Source organism: Lepus europaeus, chromosome 6, assembly GCF_033115175.1.
Source record: "Lepus europaeus isolate LE1 chromosome 6, mLepTim1.pri, whole genome shotgun sequence".
Taxonomy (NCBI): Eukaryota; Metazoa; Chordata; class Mammalia; order Lagomorpha; family Leporidae; genus Lepus; species Lepus europaeus.
In genome coordinates this window covers 3,537,448-3,556,353 of record NC_084832.1, presented here as the reverse complement: position 1 = coordinate 3,556,353, position 18,906 = coordinate 3,537,448, and the positions used below count along the sequence as shown (strand labels likewise).

Here is an 18,906-nt window from a genome sequence, read left to right as displayed (position 1 = left end):
CCTAGAGAAAATTCCATGCACTTGTAGGAAGAATGTGTATTCTGCAGCTGTAGGATGAACAGTTCTGTAGATATCTGTTAGGTCCATTTGGTCTATAGTGTTGATTAACCCTGTTCCTTGTTGATATTCTGTCTGGTTGATCTGTCCATTGCTGAAAGTGGGATATTGAAGTCCTCCATTGCTATTGTATTGAAGTCTATGTCTCCCTTTAAATCCACTAACATTTCTTTTAAATAGCCGAATGCCTTGTAATTCGGTGCATCTACCTCTATTATAGTCATATCTTGGACTATGCCTCTGTGGCTTAGTGGTGTGTCCACTCCCTCAGTGAATACCCAGAGCTATATTTTGGGTATTGTCAGGGAGCTCTGTTCTGCGCTCCAGGGTGAGGGGAGTGTCCAAGGGGACACTCAAGTTGGGTGTGGTAAATCTCCTTTTTTTCTTTTTTTTTTTAATCTCAGGAGAGGTTTGCTCCACTCTGTTGGCATAAACTTACTCTCACTCACCCCCTCTCCTCAAAGGAGACCAGTGTCTGAGCACTAGCCCCAGTGGGTACAATATTCACCCACACCCCACAAAAACCACACAAAGGATCCGTACAGTCCTTGGTGTGAGCACAGATCCCACAGCAATGACCCTCACCAGGGAATCAAGGAGCCCTGAGCATGTGGAACCTCCCATAGTGACTGCCCACCGACCCAGCCACACGCTGAGCCCTCCCACACAGCCACAGTGTTTCGCAGCCCCTGCACACAAGGCTCACACAGTCACGGGAACCCAGCCCCCTGTCAGTTCTCCCAGCCAGACTCGGTTGCTGGGCCTGCAGACCCCAACTGGCAAGCTGTTACATATGTCCAAAGTGGCACCTGCCCTCTCTCAGCTTGTTACAGGACTCTGCTGCTGGGTGGTCGGGAAGAGAAAAACGTGCCTCCTTTTTTTTCCTCTAGGTTGTCAGGGACACTGTCTCCCACAGAGCTCCACACCAGACACACGGCAGGCTCTTCCCACAGTTTTATCACCAGTGGCCTGGTTGCTGTGGTCTAGTCTCACTCCCAGGCTGGTGCTGAGGCTCTCGGCCGCTGGAGTCCTGAGTTTTGCTTATCTACAACCTCCATGTAGGTCCACAGTGTCCCTCGAATTTGCGTGGTGTTTCCTCTGCTTTTTCTCCGTCACTCTTCCCTGAGACTCCCTCTCCCCCTTTATCTTTCCCTAGACTAGAGCAGAAATCTCCCTCCCTGTTCCACCACCTTGGAAACATCCCTCAGGCCGCTTTCACAAGCTGATACAATGTTTTGTAACATTATTAAATGTATCAGATTCGCCATGTTAAAAATATACCAATAAACTTGGTAAGTATGACTTAGGCAGTGAGTGGCATCTGTGGTGGTGAATATCAATGTGAAGTCACGTTTTATATGGGGGTGGCTTCTGAAGTTATGTACTTTGAAAATTGCCTACGGTGAAAGCAGTTCTGGGGGATTCCTTCCACTGCCCATGTAAAACGTATACATAGTCTTCCTGAATATAACTCGCACAGTTGTAAGCGTGCATTTATACATAATGTATCAAACAGCTCAAAAGAACAATAGACGCCTTACAGGCTGAATTCTAGGAGAGCAGATGGCAGGACATTCAATTTTCGGGAGTTCATCTCCATTAGTCAGCAAATTTTTATCAAGATCCTATTTTTTCCAGGAACAGGTCCAGGTCCCAGAGACACCTGGGTGTACAACCAAACTTCTGTCCTCATGGAGGTTAAATTGTAGTATGGGAAAGCAAACAATATGCAACATTTAAGGAAAATGTGTATAATACACTCAAGTGTTTAAAAAATGTAGAAGGAGAAAGGCAAGAGTCAAACAGGGCAAGCAGGATGCAGGAACCAGAGTGGTGTGCAGAGAGTGAGCGTGGCTTGCAGCTGTGAATCACCGGACCGTGGAAGCTGCACGGAGCCGCGCCGTTGGGCTCCAGGGAACCGCGCAGGTGTTGGGGCAGCCTTCCTGGCCGGCTGCCCCAGCTGCCCCACAGCCTTGGGGGCTGCACAGCGGTGGCTCTGCCGGTGGCCACCCAAGCATGTTTAAGTGAACTTGATATTGGCCGTAAGTGTCTGCTCTAGAAAAGCGAGACTGCTAACGGTATACACCAGAGCGAGAGGCTCGATGTAAAACGTCAGTTATGACTGCATGATGTCACGACTTCCCTCAAAATCATTTTAGCAGTCGGGAGACTTTGATCCACTGAGTGTGGGTAAAGCCAGATGTCCGCCTTCCCTGTGACTTGGTGGTGTTTGACCTCTATTCTTGCTCGAGATATCGTAGGGTTGGAAGAGAGACTGCAGGGTACCTGGACCCCATAATTTTCTGACCACTTCAAAGCAGAATCCAAGCTAAAAGAGGCAGACGACACCCATTGTGCTGAAATTTAGCAAGCTAACACTGATGAAGGGACTTATCTCGAGACCTCGGACGACCCGGTAGGCCTGGTTGCTGTCTGATTTCTGTGATTACATTATTATTTGAAACTATAATTTTGCATTTCTTGTCTGTCAGATCCTTAAAAGATGAAGGGTGACACTGGGAAGGAGAGTTGCGAGGTCAAGGACGTGAAAAGCCTCGGTGTTGAACCCCTAGTGGATCTGCACTAATTTTACATACTTGCAGATAACTTATCATCTGTTTCTGGAAAGGCTTGATTTAAGCACTGTGCTCCCATGTTTTGCCTACTTTGGCAAAGTCCTGTCTCTTTTCCTTCCTAATCATAGCCCCTCCTGAAGTCTGTTTTCTCTTTCTGTTGCGTCTGTATCATGTGATTTCCCCTGGCTGTAGGTGACCCCAGGGTCACAGTGCCGGTGCTGAGCTGCCCGCTCCATCGGATGTTTTCCTTGAGCATGTGGCTGGACTACATTTCCCAGCTTCCCTGTGGTGACAAGGAGTCATGTGACTGAGAGTAGCCAGTGGAGTGGGAGCCCTAGTGCTGGGCGCCACCTCCCAGCTGAGCCTTACAAACCTGTGCCTGCCTGATCTTCTGTGACTCTCCCATGCTGGAGCTGGTGGACCAGTGCTCCAGGGAACAGGCCAGCACTCCAGGGGACAAGGATTGACACCCACTCATCCCGTTCTGGCCTGAAAACGCTCAGGAGACAGACTTCCTTGGTGCGGGGCTGCTGACATCTGGTGCGTGTGTGCAGCCCGCGGGGCGGCCCTGCCTAATGGGTCCTTACGTCTGTTGTTCTTGCTGAGCCGAGTTACCTAAGTTTAGCTCCTGTTAATCAGCAAACTTCAGTGTTTAAAGACTGCAAAAATTGTGCTTGCCCCTGTCTTCCCATTAAGGACTTAATCGTACCTTTTTGCTTATCAGAGATTTTGAGGCAAGAAGATGATCGGGGTGCTGCACCAAGCCATCCTTACACAGACACACAATGTTCTGTGTCTAGACAGAAAGTTTGCACCTTGAAATTCCACAAAAATCAAGATTTTATTTAAAATATTTATTTATAAAGATTTTACTTATTTATTTGAGAGGTAGAGTTACAGACACAGAGGTCTTCCATCTGCTGGTTCACTCCCCAGATGGCCGCAACGGCCAGAGCTGGGCTGATCCAAGAGTTCTTCTGAGTCTCCCCCATAGACCCAGGGGCCCAAACACGTGGGCCATCCTCCACTGCTTTCCCAGACCTTGGGGCGGGAACTGGATTGGAAGGTGTGGACAGAGCGGGCACACCATCACCTATACCATGCAGCCAAATGGCCCTTCATCTCGTTGTGCGCCTGGGTCGAATCGCATGTCCTGATGGTCATATTGCCTTTAAATGAATGGTGTCTTCCATGTTCTGACAGTGGGGGTCATGTGCATAGTTCCTGATCAGTTAATACGATACCGCCTGAGGTATCTTCACATTCGTATGCTGTCCAAGCATCTTTGTCTGTTGACTTGTTCATGCATTTGTGTCCTGTTGCTCGGCTTCAATGGAAGCCCCCGATGGAGCAGGTTGTGTCCTGCCAGGTTCTTTTTTTTTTGACTGGCAGAGTTAGACAGTGAGAGAGAGACGGAGAGAAAGGTCTTCCTTTTTCCGTTGGTTCACCTCCCAAATGGCTGCTATGGCCGGCGTGCTGAGCCGATCAGAAGCCAGGAGCCAGGTGCTTCCTCCTGGTCTCCCATGCGGGTGCAGGGCCCAAGGACTTGGGCCATCCTCCACTGCCTTCCCGGGCCACAGCAGAGAGCTGGACTGGCAGAGGAGCAACTGGGATAGAATCCGGCACCCAGACCGGGACTAGAACCCGGGATACCAACGCAGCAGGCAGAGGATTAGCCTAGTGAGCCAGGTTCTATATAACCTATCCTGTCAGGTTCTACATAACCTATCAGAGTGCCTTCATCATTTAAAGCCCATTTGTTGGTTGATTAAAAGACAGGGAAATCGACTTGGAAGTCAGTGTAATTAGCTCGACTGAACTTTGGGTACCTGAATTTGCATTCTGCCTCTGCCACTTAGTAGCCAAGTGACTTGAAAATGAATTCCTGTAGCTATGAAAGGAGGCAAATAGTCGTTAACCCGCCTGTTCCGTGTGGTTGCGACTCGCTACTAAAATAAGAACAGGTGGGGATGCTTTAAGGACAGAGCGGGATCATGAGGCTGGAACTAGAGACGGGCCTTGGAAACCTCAGAGGCCTTCATCAGCGGGAGGGCTATATTTGGACATGCAAATCAGGACTACTGTAGGGAAGAGGAGCAGAGTGTGTTCTGCATATATCTGCTTGGGTGGAAATATAGAGACTATTTGAGAATGGATGATGGCGAGGCTGGAATAATCAGTGTGGCCAGAAAATCCAGAACTCTCTGGAAGATGCTGGAGCACGGGGGTTGATATTTAGGAGGGGGAAGGCAGTGACATCGAAGACTTGGGGGCCGCCAGGTGAAATGAATATCTGTTCTTTGAGACATTTCTTGGGAGAGAGAAGATCTAGTTGCTTCACTATCCTCAGGCGTACCTCTTGATGTTAGCAGTAAGCCTGGCGACTCATCCCAAGAATACCAGTGCTCTTACTTGCTATGATTCCCGTGTAACAGATTTATGTTTTTCCATATATTCTCTGTATTTGAACTCTAACCACAATGCCGCTAATGTAAACACACTCTAAATATGTGACGTGGGTCTTTGCTACACTCTGCCACGCACTTTTGTGGCGACTGCAGTGTTTTGGGGAGTGAACTGAGGTCAGAGAACAGATGTGTACTCCGCGTGTCACAGATTCATTCTGTGGCTTGATGCGCACCAGCTCCCCGAGTGTAGCCTTCAGTTCACGTGAGACACGGACGCACTCGCTCATCAGAATGCCCTTCTGTTGGTTGCTATGAGCTGAGTGATTGAACCAAGCTGCAAAACCCGGAAGTCTATTTAAATTCTACGCGATGTATCCAATATAATGTCACTCGCTAGGTATGTCAAGAAGAGTTGTTGAATCTTTTAAGAAAGCAAGGCTGGCGTTGTGGTCATTGAGTAAAGCCGCTGCCTGCAGTGCCGCCATCCCACATGGGCACGGATTTGGATCCTAGCTGCTCTACTTGCAGTTCAGACCCTGTGGGAAAGCAGCCAAGGACGCCCCAAGTCCTTGGCCCTGTCATCCACGTGGGAAACCCAGATGAAGCTCCTGGCTCCTGGCTCCAGCCTGGCCCCTGGCTTTGGCCTGGCTCAGCACTGGCTGTTGCAGCCATCTGGGGAGTGAACCAGCAGATGGAAGATCTCTCTGTCTCTCCCCCTGTCTCTGTAACTCTGACTTTCAGATGAATATATGAATCTTTGAGAAGGAAAAAGAGAGCAAACCACCCAGATAAGGCTAACAAATTAAACTCCTCTGGTTTCCTCAACTCCCATTGTCCAGATATACATAATCTTATTTCTAATAAAGCCTTTCATGTGCTTTTCAAATCACATTCCCCCTATATTTAAACTGTAGGCGGCACAGGACATGAACTTGACTGGGTGCTGTGTAAATGACTGGTATGAGTTAGGAAGGAACAGCGCTTCCCAGGCTAAGCCGCAAGTGCTATGTTCACTTTCGGATGGTGTTCCCGGTATTTTAGCGGTACAGACATGTACAGTCCCTTCACAAGCATGGCGCTGAGTCATCTATTTTCTGCCACATTTTCAGGATTTATTTCGGTAGAGCTCAGTTTTACCCACTGTGGTTTCCAAACTCTTCTTTTAAGGCCTGTTCCCTCCAGTGTCTTGTTAGCACCTAGTGGTAATGAAATTTGCATCTTAAACACTAATGTTCACTCTTCTGTCAGCCAAGACACTGCCTTCTTTTAATTTCCATAAATGTCAGTAAATGCCTCTTTTCACCTGCGGGTGAATAGTCAATAGAAAAATCAATTCTGTGACAAATGAGCAGCAACATGATTTCACATATGAATTATTTAACAAAGATTATTTTTATCCTTGAAGAGAAAGACAAGATAAAAATCAGCAGCTATCTACTACTTTATATGTATTAGTATAACCCATAGAAATTCGTGTCCACATGAATTTATATCTCATTTCTAGTTAGTTCAGCTCATAGAACTCTATTAAAGGCACAATAAAGAATTATACAAAATGAGTAGATCCATAAACCATAAACCTCACTAAGCCTCCAGCTCATGTTGCATTTTTCCTCTAGGTTATAGAGGTTCAGTGTTTTGGACCCCTGCAAATAAGTGAACTACTTACAAAGGCTGCGCGTTCAAGGAAGATCTCACATGAGATCAGTCCTTAAGTCACTGAGTGGAGCTCTGTCTTCATATCCTAGATGTTGGAAGACAGGAAACACGTTGCAGTCTGTGTTGGGACATGGAAGCTGGATTCCCACCTAGAACTTGTGGACATCAGGTCCTCTCAGGTCAGAAGGAAGCCCCTGCTGCCCGTGCTGGGTCGTGGGGCAGCCATCGCCAGAATGCATGGGCAGTGCTGCTGAGCTCTGGCGACAATGGTTTCTAGGAAGGAATCGTTTGACATCCTGATGACGGGAAGGGGTTGGCTGGAGGAAGAGTCTCCCGCCTGTAGGGAAATGGGTCTGGAAACTGGTCCTTGTGTGTCCCTCGCACTGGCAGGGCTGACGTGTACTTCCCATGTGCACAGCAGACGTATCTGTTGCACCTGCAACGTGACCCCGAAGAGTGGGAGAAAGTGGTGCGGGCGTGTGGCCGCCCTGTCGTGGCGGTGTACGTGGTCTAAACAGACAGGAGCGCAGAGATGAGGACCACAGCCTCTCTTTGGCACAGCCACCGGGGGGGGGGGGGGGGAGGAAGGGGGCGGCTCCGCCAACACTGCCCTTGCGGTTTCTGAAAGGGAATCTGTCTGTTGATCTCTTTCCAAGGCTCGGATTTCCCCAGCTCCCCGTGCACTGTGGCTCTCTCATCGCAGGATCACAAGCGACCCCCAAGCTCTGTCAGGTCTCCTTTGAACGCCAAATTTAAAAATAAAAACCACACACTGATTCCCAAGCATCTCATTAGATCCTCCGAACAATTTTGTTTGCAAAGACATTTAAACTGCTAGAGAGCCCATGGCCTTTCCTAAAAGCCTGTTTGATTGGTTGTTGTTTCTCTCTTTAACCCTGTTCAGGAACAGAGTCGTTTTCTCCATGTCGTGCAGAAATCACAGTTCTGGATCTAGTATGAGCTTATTAGAGCCTTTGAGCCACGGGCAGCAGGATGCCCTGGTGACCGTCACGCTCTGCCTGATGGCTGTCGGAGCTCAATCTGACGTTTAGAGGTGCACACAGCAGGCGAGGGCGGAGGGGCCACCAACCCCCCGTGTGATCTCCCAGCAGCCTAGCATCATGATTGAGCTCCCAGGGCCTCCTTGTATCTGAAAAGTCGTTCTCTGGATGCACGCCCCGAGAGGGCATCTCCTAGGTCCACCTGGCGTGGCTTGAAGACACCCGCTCTGTTCCTGTCCCCGGGCCTGCGGGAGGGGAGGCGTTCACCTGCTCCTGGTTCTAACCAACACAAACACTCAGCGCAGGTCTCATGTGCCTTCGGTACAATAACCCCCTTCCCTCAACGTGGGCCGGGTGTCCGTGCACGTCCTCTAACTCGAAGTGAGAGCTAAGTGAGATGTTACTTGATTCGTTTTGGATCACACCCTTGATTTCTCAAGCAGTGACTACCTCTACTCAGGGCTAGATCAACACGTCTCCAAACTGCATAATATAAGAGGGTGCTTCAGACACGCCACAGATAAATGGAAACCCACGAACAGGAGAGGGTCCCAGAATGTTCCCGGAAAAATGTGTGTTGTAAGAAATTATGCGTAAATTTCAACAATTTTTCTACCAAAATAAACTGATCTTTTATTTCTGTTTTCCCACAAACTCCTTCAAAGTCCCCTCACATAGCATGGCTCTTTGGAAATTGGAAGAACTTCTCCTTGACCCTTAACATTTTTGTGTTATTTTGCGGCAGAGTTCATCCAATGTGTACGCACACACATGAAATCTCTGTGCTTTTAGCTCATGTAACAGCCGTAAAACCAGAGCAAGTGTATAAACTGAATAGAATAAAAGCCCACAAAAGGAATAAAGAAAGTTCCAGAAATCGGTGTTAGATGTAAGATTGTGTTTGGCTGAAATGGCTCGACCATTGGAAGCATGACCCTGGCCATCAGCGGTGTCCACCTGCACGTGGGGCTTCCTCCCGGTCCCTGCCCGGGGCTCAGCAAATCTCCCTTGTTTTCTGCTACAAAGGCTGGGAGGCTTTGCACTTCCCCACTTCCTGCTGTCACTCTGCTTTTCCTGGAGGAAAAAAAAAAGAAAATTCATTTGCGTATCAAATGCGTCTGCTCTTTGGTTGTTAACCTGCAACAGTATAAATAGACTTACTTATGTTCACCCTCCCATAAATAAAATGTAAAGGCAGAGAATAAGATCTTGAGTGCTAGCTTGAGAAGTGGGTGTTCAGATGATACACAGCAAAAAAAAAAAAAAAAAAAAAAAACCTCTGGAAAATACAAATGCAAAAATATTTGGTCATGCAAAGAACTTGAAGACCTCTGGAATTCAGGAGAAATAATTAACATTTGCTCCATCTGTCACTATGTCCTTTATTACTTAATCCTAAAATTCAAAAAACTCGTAAACCTTTCATCATTTGCCTCCTGAAAAGCCTTCTTTAGCCTTAAATCACACATGTGTGTGTCTCTCTCGATACAGACACAGAGATCCTAGCTCACGTTGTAATCCCAGTGAGCCACTCAGTATTTTGGTAACTTCTTTTCAATAGCAAAGGAAGAAAAGCTGTTGTGCTCACACAGGGTGGCAGATCGTGGGGAAGAACTTTAATTTGGCGTCGTTCAGCCTGGCCACCCTAACCCTAACTCCGCAGTGTGTAGGGAAGGGTTTCTCCACTCGGAGAACTCACGGGGGCCAGACCCTAGGGGCCGTGCTCACAGGGCTCTCCCCCTGAGCCACCTGAGGTCCCTGGCTTCTGTATCCCCTGCTCAGGAGCTGGGGAAGCTCCTGAGCCAGGGCAGCCACACGACACGGTGCCAAAGCCCAGACCCTCCAGCCACACGGAGCCTGCTCAGAGCCAGCCTCACCTCCTCGTGCTGTGTGGAATCTGGTGTCCAGCGGCATTCCGGCCACCGGTCTACGTGATGCCCAGGGGACATCCCACCCTCACCCTTGAGGCCCACCCACCCCATCCTTCCCCTTTCCAACTGAAGCCCCCTTTCCCAGGGAAATGGTTAAAAAAATTGATCCTCCCGCATTTTGCCCTGCTCTGAGTCTCTGCCAGGTAACCCTGGAAGACGTGTGTGTGTGTGTGTGTGTGTGGCATGTCCACAAAGCCCTGTGAAAAGCCAGGCACTTAGCGTGTTCCCCAGCACAAGGGAACAGCACAGGGTTAGGGTTAGGGTTAGGGTTAGGGTTAGGGTTTGGGTTAGGGTTAGGGTTAGGGTTTGGGCTACGGTTTGGGTTTGGGTTAGGGTTAGGGCTCCGGTTTGGGTTTAGGTTTGGGTTAGGGTTTAGGCTAGGGTTTGGGTTTGGGTTTGGGTTAGGGTTAGGGTTTGGGCTATGGTTTGGGTTTGGGTTTGGGTTAGGGTTAGGGTTAGGGTTTGGGTTAGGGTTAGGGTTTGGGCTTGGGTTAGGGTTAGGGTCACTGTCACTTGTCACTGTCCCTGTTGGTGCACTTGTCGCTTGTGCAATGCAGAGCCACCATGGAAACAGCTCCTTGTTCTGTGGTTTGCTATTCTACAATGTGGAAGGTCTCTCACTATCTATGACAGGTGTGATTCTCACGCTTTACAGTCTAATACATAGAATAAGATCTGAACAAGGCAGGTTAACCATCATGAGCCCAGGATGCTCTCCTCTGCTTCTGATCCTCGCCTGGTCCTAACAAGGGTGCCCCCTCATTGGAGGGAGCCACCCACCACAAGTCTTTACCCGGAATTCTTACCTTCATTTCAGACATAACCTGGGAATTGTTCCTTTTTTTAAAGATTTTATTTATTTATTTGAGAGGTAGAGTTACAGACAGAGAGAGAGAGGTTTTCCATCCACTGGTTCACTCCCAAATTGGCCACAACGGCCGGAGCTGCCCTGATCCGAACCAGGAGCCTGGAGCTGCACAGGGGTGCAGGGGCCCAAGGACTTCATCCTCCACTGCTTTCCCAGGCCACAGCAGAAAAGTGGATCATAAATGCAGCAGCCAGGACACAAACCAGCACCCATATGGGATGCCGGCGTGTCAGGCGGAGGCTTAGCCCATTTCACCACAGCACCAGCCCCCAGTTCTTTGTTTCAAATGAAGATCAGTAATGTCGCTATCTCAGCACCTCACTTACGCCACTGTGGCAAGGATCCTTGTATTCCTAGGAGGCTGCACTCAGTCCCCCATCACTGTGATAGAAAGAAAACAGGGAAGTTCCACGGGCTCCCTCCGTGAAGGGCTGCTCCTGGGTGTGAGTGAGTTGTCGCAAGCATCAGCCACATTCTGCTTATCAGGAACCACGCGAGCTCTCCCTGGGACTCCAAGTGGGCGTCTTCATGCTCACTCCATCATTCCTGGCATCGACAGCCTCATTAAGAAAGGGACTTTCTCATGGTTTGTGTGCATAAGCCTCACCTTTTGTAATGTAGCTGGGAATTCAGATATTTTTAGTAACCCCCGAGAAGCTTTGAAAGGGTAGAGAGTTTATTAATTTATTTCAAAAAGAAAAGCAGTGACTCGGGAGATTTGGGACGAGCCTGCTTTGGATCAGCCGCCATGAGTCTTGGGGTAGACGCACCCTGCCCCGTGCCTCTGTGGGGCAGCTCCAAGTTCATGTCTATTCCTCTTGAAAGGCTGGCCGGTGATCTTGCAGTGCCTTCTCGGTCATGGTGAAGATCTGTCATAAAGAGGATCCACAAGAACGCAGGATGGATCCATATCATGCTCCGTGTGGAGACAGTGCTGGGTGGTGGCTCAAGCTCAGTACTCTCAGGACACAGTGCCATCAAAGCACCAGCAGCTGGGTGGATATTTGGATTCTATTCGGGGGATTTTTTTCCTAATTTTATTTATGTGTTTTCTTTCAATTAGAGAGACAGAGAGAGAGGTCTTCCCTATGCTAGCTCACTCCTCAGATGCCTGCAACAGCTGAGCTGGATCAGGGTTCAGAACTCAGTCCGAGTCTCCTACGTGGGTGGGAGCTACTTGAGCCGTGACCTGCTGCCTCCCGGGATGTGCACTGGCAAGAAGCTGGATCAGAAGTGGGGCCGGGGCTCCCACAAGGCACACGTCTGTCTCACCTTTATGCTTTGCTCTTTTATGTAGGGATTTCCCTCTGTTTTATATCCCTTTCTGTACTTTTCTTAGGTTAATTATTTATTGTTTCATATTTTCCTCGTTGTCACTCACTGATTGAATGTTCTCTCACTGGTCTCTAAGTAGCTTCACTAGAGAACAAGGCACCCCTCCTTGACTTACCGAATCCTTACTAATTTTCCACTTTGCTAATGTTGCTGGAAACTCGAGGTATCTCAACTCTAATTCCTCCTGGCTTTTGCAATGGTTGCTGGCATGCATCCCTGTCTTACATAAAATTTAAAATCTTCCAGACATTCCGAGCATACCATTTGTATTTACCCAGGGGCTCACTAACTCTTGCATTCCTAATGCCTTCTGAAATTTTCCGTTTTCCAGGGTTGGCGTTTGGCCTAATGGTTAAGGTGCCCCTTGGGACACCTCCATCCCACATCACAGTGCCTGGGCTTGAAGCTGGCCGTGCTCCCAGCTACAGCTTCCTGGTAATGCAGGCTCGAGGAGGCAGCAGGTGGGGGCTCAAGCACTTGGGTCCCTGCCACCCACCTGGGAGACACACAGTGATTTCCAGCCTCCTGGCCCAGCCCCAGCCACTGTGGGCATCTGAGAAGTGAACCAGCAGAGAGGATAGATCTCTCTGTCCCTCTCTCTCTGTCTGTCTCTCAGCATATATCGTAACCCTGCATGCTCCTCGGGATACCTCCAAGTTTGGTTCTTTAAAGAAATTATGTCCATTTTTCCATTTGGCATTATTTTCAGTCATCCTAGAAAAACTTCATGATGACAAAGTCCTTCATTTTACTTCTTTGTCCAAAAACATTGTTTTCACTGTCATTTTTTTATTGAGTTCAGCAGTGTTGGCTGACGTGTTCTCTTTCGAGAATTTAACCTGTCGTTTGCTGTTTCCTGCTCTTGGTGTTTCTCTCGAGAAGTTGCCAGTCACTCTGCAGCGCCTTCGACTGGAACGCGACTTTTTCTCCTGCATTTTTAAAGCTGTTTTCTGTGGTTGGCCTGTGGCACTTTGAATATGATCTAGCCTTGGCTTCTTGTTGATGCCAGCACAGGGCTGGTGTTTATCTTCTGTCTGACACGCTGGGCTTGTGGACGTGTGTTGATGCTGTCCCCAGCTCTGGAAATACCTCTGAATATTGCTTCGCCGTATTCTTTCTCTCTCCTCGACGTCCAGTGCACCTGTTGTATGGTTATTGTGATATCTCTTCTATTTGGCATTTTCTCTATTGTCTTAAACGCCGAATCATAGGTGCTTATGTATTTGAGACTCACAGAGACAGACAACTCCTGTCCACTGCATCACTCCCCAAATGCGCGCAATGGGATGGGGTTGGGCCCAGCAAAATCCAGGAGCCAAGAACTCATCCCAAGTCCTCCCGTACGGGTGGCAGAGGGCCACTTGCTGTCTCCGTGTTAGCAGGAAGCTGGAGTCAGAAGCTGGAGTAGGGACCAGATACTCCAGTGTGGGACAAGGGTGTCTCAACTGCTCGGCCAAATGCCCGTCCCATCATCCAAGGCATTTTAAAGTCTTTTTTTTTTTTAATTTTTGACAGGCAGAGTGGACAGTGAGAGAGAGACAGAGAGAAAGGTCTTCCTTTTGCTGTTGGTTCACCCTCCAATGGCCGCCGCAGTTGGCGCGCTGTGACCGGCGCACCGTGCTGATCCGATGGCAGGAGCCAGGTGCTTCTCCTGGTCTCCCATGCAGGTGCAGGGCCCAAGGACTTGGGCCATCCTCCACTGCACTCCCTGGCCACAGCAGAGAGCTGGCCTGGAAGAGGGGCAACCGGGACAGGATCTGGCACCCCGACCGGGACTAGAACCTGGTGTGCCGGCGCCGCAAGGCGGAGGATTAGCCTAGTGAGCCGCGGCGCCGGCTATTTTAAAGTCTTTATCTGTTAACTCCAAGATCTGGATCATCCGTGAATATTCTCTCTTTTGACTTTTGGTAAGATTTTGTTGTTTCTTTCTATATACAAAGGTACTTTTAAAAATCCCTGGGGAAAAAATGAAATTAGTTTTGGTGTATTTGAAACCCATGCATACAGTTTTTTGGTTTTGGGGGGTTTTTTTGCACATTGTCTGTGAACTTTGGGGGCCCCTGGGGTAGTGATCGCTCAGGGGGTGGTGACCGAGGGTGCGTAGCTCTGGGAGGGGCTCAGTCATGTCAGAGCAGAGCTGGGCTAAGAGCTGGGCCGCCTCTGTATCTCGTCCAGAGCCCCTGGACCACCTGTGCTCTGGTGATGGCTGCTCAGGGCTTCGTCCCTCGGCGCTGAGAGCTCCCTCACACCTGGCTCCACACCCTCCGGCCCCAGCGCCACCAACAGCCGCAGGACCACAGTGTGTCAAGTCTGCAAGTGCCTTGAAGTTGGGGCTGGCCATGGGCTGGAGGCCATCATGGCCCCTGTCCAGCGTTTGCTTAGCTGGGGGGAGATGTCACTCTGCTAAGGCACCAGTCACCCTGCAGTGCTTAACCAGTGTCCCTTGTGGGAAATGGCTGTGCATTTAGGGAACCTCAGGTTTCCTTTTGTATCTGGAGCCCTGTGTAGCTGGGAAGCACCTCACGATCTCCTTGCCTGTGCCCCCACCCCCAGAGGCCTCCATGTCTGCCGAAGAGCTCAGAACTGGCAAGTCTCCCTAGAAGGAGGCAGCCAGTCATCACCAGTCAGCACGGAAAACCTCGCGCCATCCGGAGCGTTCTCAGCCTGACAGAGCCCTCTGACGTTATTTCTGCAGCTGACCCTCTTTCTCTTGTTATTTGTGATGAAACAGGAGCCTGCCACCAACTGTGATTTCCTGTGCAGGAGTGGAAGTGGGCTTTGCTTTCTTTTTGTTTTTTTTTTTGTTTTTGTTTTGTTTTGTTTTTTTTTTTTTTTTTTGACAGGCAGAGTGGATAGTGAGAGAGAGACAGAGAGAAAGGTCTTCCTTTTGCCGTTGGTTCACCCTCCAATGGCCGCCGCGGTAGCGCGCTGCGGCCGGCGCACCGCGCTGATCCGATGGCAGGAGCCAGGTGCTTCTCCTGGTCTCCCATGGGGTGCAGGGCCCAAGGACTTGGGCCATCCTCCACTGCACTCCCTGGCCACAGCAGAGAGCTGGCCTGGAAGAGGGGCAACCGGGACAGGATCGGTGCCCCGACCAGGACTAGAACCCGGTGTGCCGGCGCCGCAAGGCGGAGGATTAGCCTAGTGAGCCGCGGCGCCGGCCTTCTTTTTGTTTTTTAAGATTTATTTATTTATTTATTTATTTGAAAATCAGAGTTACACAGAGAGAGAAGAAGAGGCGGGGGGGGGGGTGTCTTCCATCCACTGGTTCACTCCCCAGATGGCCACAATGGCCAGAGCTGGGCCAATCCAAAGCCAGGAGCCAGGAACTTCTTCCGGGTCTCCCACATGGGTTCAGGGGCCCGAGGACCTGGGCCATCTTCTACTGCTTTCCCAGGCTGTAGCACAGAGCTGGATCAGAAGTGGAGCAGCTGGGAATTGAACCCGTGCCCATATGGAATGCCAGCACTACAGGTGGCGGCTTTGCCTGTGAGGCCACAGCACTGGCCCCTCTGGCTTTGTTTTCTATTGCATGGCTCTCATGTTTTTCTGCCTGAAGAAATGACAGCTCAGTGTACCTTTGGAGACATCGGTTGAGCTGGTTGAGGCACTTGTCCATCAGTCATGTGCCGTCTCCTAAGGATGAGGTGCTTGTCCGTCAGTCACGTGCCGTCTCCTAAGGATGAGGTGCTTGTCCGTCAGTCATGTGCCGTCTCCTAAGGATGAGGTGCTTGTCCGTCAGTCTCATGCCGTCTCCTAAGGATGAGCCTAGCAACATTATTTTTCAGAGAGTGCTGCAAGCAGCCGAACGGGTGCCTGGGCCCGTGGACAGGGAGGTTCCCCTCCACGCATCTACAAGCCGTCAGCACAGCACGCACTGGTGAAGGATGCTACAAGAACTAGAACACCTGTGGGGAGACACCCAGACCCCGCAGGAATTCCCGTTAGACAACACAGGGCAGAGGGGCCCAGCACCTGTGAAGGAAGGTTGTGCAGGGCGGGGCCATGGCTGCAGACATGGATGGGGCCAGACTGCCTGCTTCCTCCCCTTTCCTCGGTTCTTTGGGCCAGTTCCCTGGCCTCTCTGCACCTTGGTTTCCTCCCCTGCCAATGGCAGCACCTGCTTAAGAGCAGCACGTGGGCTGCTGTTTGCCAGGTGTTCAGAGAAGAATGTCATGCGCACTTGGCACCCAGAGCACGCACTAAGTAGCTGTGTTCTACAAGTCCTCCCTGGCAGGCGTCCTCTCGGCTCATCCCACCTCCGGGAGAAGCCACCCAGCCCCTCCAGCCTCTGTCCATCCCCTCCAGTCTCTCATGCCTGCATCCTCCCAGGGCCGGCTTCCACACTGCCTCGATGCTCCCTCTCCATCAGTGCCTGGGGCTCGCCGGGTGTATGCTCTGCCACATCCATGCTTATTCGGTGGTTGTTTTTTTTTTTTTTTTTTGGTTGCCTAGAAACTCAACTTGGGAGACTCCTTTGGCTGATAAGCAGCCAGAGATGGAGCTATGGCCTCCAAAGATAGATTGACCTCCATGACCTCCGTGGCTTCTGTGTCTTGTTAATACCCTCCCCTTGATTGAAGCCTTGGAACTCCTCTTCCTTGGGAAAATAGAGGGCTTTGTTGTTGATTTTAGAACCAGGGCTGGGGCGCTAAGAAACCTTGCTGCCCTCTAGGTGCTGCTGTCTGTGCAGGACCCTCGCCACTGAGTTCTGCTTGGTTTCATTTTATCCTGTGTTCAGGGGGGGCCGTGGTACCAGGACAAAGCCCCTGATGCTGCAGGAGTGGCACGCACTACGTCGTTTCCGCTCGGTTCTCCCCAGCATCCCATTCTGACTGCACGGTCTCATTTTTAACTCAGCATACTCACGTCATGAGTGGGCGTCTGCAGTGTCCCCTTCTCCCGGCCACAGCTGCCCAGCTCCTTGTCCTGCCGTGCCCTGCTGAAGTCAAGGGGAGCTCTTTCTCCCCTCACAGCTGCAGGGAGCGATGGGATGCAGCCGGTGTGGTCTGGGCTCAGGTGCCTTCGAGAAAACTGACAAGGGTTCAGGCCTTCTCGGGCTCAGCTGGTCCTCCAGCCGGTCCTCCACCGGTGGGTGAGCAGCTCCTTGTCGCAGTGGCTGTCTTCCAGCGCTCACTGCTTGGGAACACTTGTGTGTGCACTGATGGGATGAGGGGGCTGTCCTTGGCGTCCGGTTCCACTGGTCTTCATTCAGGGGTTCCCCAGGGGCTGTCCCACCTGGAGCTCTGTAGAGAGCCCGTTCTGGGCCCCCAGCAGGGCCCCTGCTCCCCGGTGTTTCTGCTGCACGCCGCACTCACTGCTGCTCTCCTCCGTCTCCCTCCCGCAGGTCATCCACCAGCTGCGGCTCTCGGAGAACGAGAGCGTGGCCCTGCAGGAGCTGCTGGACTGGAGGCGGAAGCTCTGTGAGGAAGCGGAGGAGTGGCAGCAGATCCTGCACCCCGCCGAGCCCAGGGCGCCTCCCCCGCCGCCCTGCAAGAAGCCCACCCTTGTGAAGAAGCCAGAAGGGGGCCCCTGCCACAGGCTGCCCTCCGAGCTCTGGGACAGCACCATCTGACGTGGCCGCACCGCCACGCACAGAGCCCCACGGCCCAGCCACGCCGCACCGCGACGCCAGACGGTGCTCTCGTGCACACCGGGGCTGCCTCCAGCCATTTCCACAACAAAGCACAGGACCCTGGCGCTGAACACATGAGGTTTCCCGTGTGTGTGTGCATGTGTGTATGTGCACGTGAGAGCGTGTGTGCATCCATCTGTGTGTGTGCACACATGAGAGCGTGTGTGAGTCCATCCGTGTGTGTGCACTCGTGAAACTGTGTGAGTCCATCCGTGTGTGTGCATGTGTGTGCACATGAGAGCGTGTGTACATCATCCGTGTGTGTGCACATGAGAGCGTGTGTACATCCATCCATGTGTGTGTGCACACTCGAGAGCATGTGTGAGTCCATCCGTGTGTGTGCATGTGTGTGCACATGAGAGCGTGTGTACATCCAACCATGTGTGTGTGCACATGAGAGCATGTGTGAGTCCATCCGTGTGTGTGTGTGTGTGGTGTTTCCTACCCGTTTTGTGGTGATGCACTCTGAGTTTTAGGTTCCACGTCTTCAGGCCATGCCACCCATCGGTGGCAAGAGAGACGCTGGGAACAGAGTGTTTGAGGAGCGAGAAGGGAAGACAGAGGTGGGCATGGAGCGACCCACGCGCACGCCCTGTGCATTTTTACAGAAATCAGCAACAATGGCCGCGTATGTCCGAGGGTTTTAATACAGTCCAGAACGTGGACAAACATTTTACTTCTGTGTAGGCATTTGTGTCTCCTGACCACTCTTGATGTGTTTATTACTGTATTTTATAACTTTATGCAATTGGTGGTGCTCCTTGCCTCGAAATATAGATTTTAAAACATCCTTTCTAGATCTTTCTTTCTCTCCACCCCCTTCTTTTGAACTCATCATACATAAACCTGTCACGACCATCTTCTTCACCAGCTTTGCCGGTGTCCACCCCTGCGAGAGCTCGGACGGAGCTCCCTGCTTTAGATTCTGCCGTGGGTCAGGAGGCCGTGGTCCCTGCCCGTGCCCTGTGCTCCTGTTCTCGGGGGTGGCCCGTGCGCACCTCGTTAGATGTCACCTCCCCACTTCTGCGTGGCTCCAGGAGCGCCTACAGCACTCGCTTGCACACTTAGGGCTCCAGATCCATAGCTGGTGGCAGCCAAGGCTCACGTGCACCGAGGGGCTGACACGGGACAAATCCACGGAGACTCTGCATCACAAAGCAGTCTCCCTCCCAGTGTCCACTGCATGACTGACTTGCTGCGTGCCCTCGGCCCTCCTCACGCATGGATGCGGTCCCCCCGGCTGTCGGCACACTGGGAGCAGTGGTCCCAGACCACCATGTCTTGCCACTTCAAACATTCCCTTCGTACCAGCCTTTGAAAATCGAATGTGCCAATAAAAGGGTACAAGCACACTCTCCTATGGGTCTCCTTGTTTGTTATTGCTATGGTCTTCCTGGGACACGCGTGCTCTCTGCTCAGATGAGCACAGGCGGTGA

At 51.1% G+C, this 18,906-nt stretch overlaps 1 protein-coding gene across 1 annotated transcript in view; it reads left to right on the top strand.

Annotated features, from left to right (window-relative positions):
- MYO16 (myosin XVI) overlaps window positions 1-18,274 on the top strand; it is a 514,229-nt gene extending 495,955 nt beyond the window's left edge. The window contains exon 34 of the mRNA XM_062195254.1: window positions 17,183-18,274. Coding sequence (XP_062051238.1) covers window positions 17,183-17,410 — 228 coding nt within the window. The 3' untranslated portion in view covers window positions 17,411-18,274. The remainder of the gene's footprint in view (window positions 1-17,182) is intronic.
- Window positions 18,275-18,906: the final 632 nt, after the last annotated feature.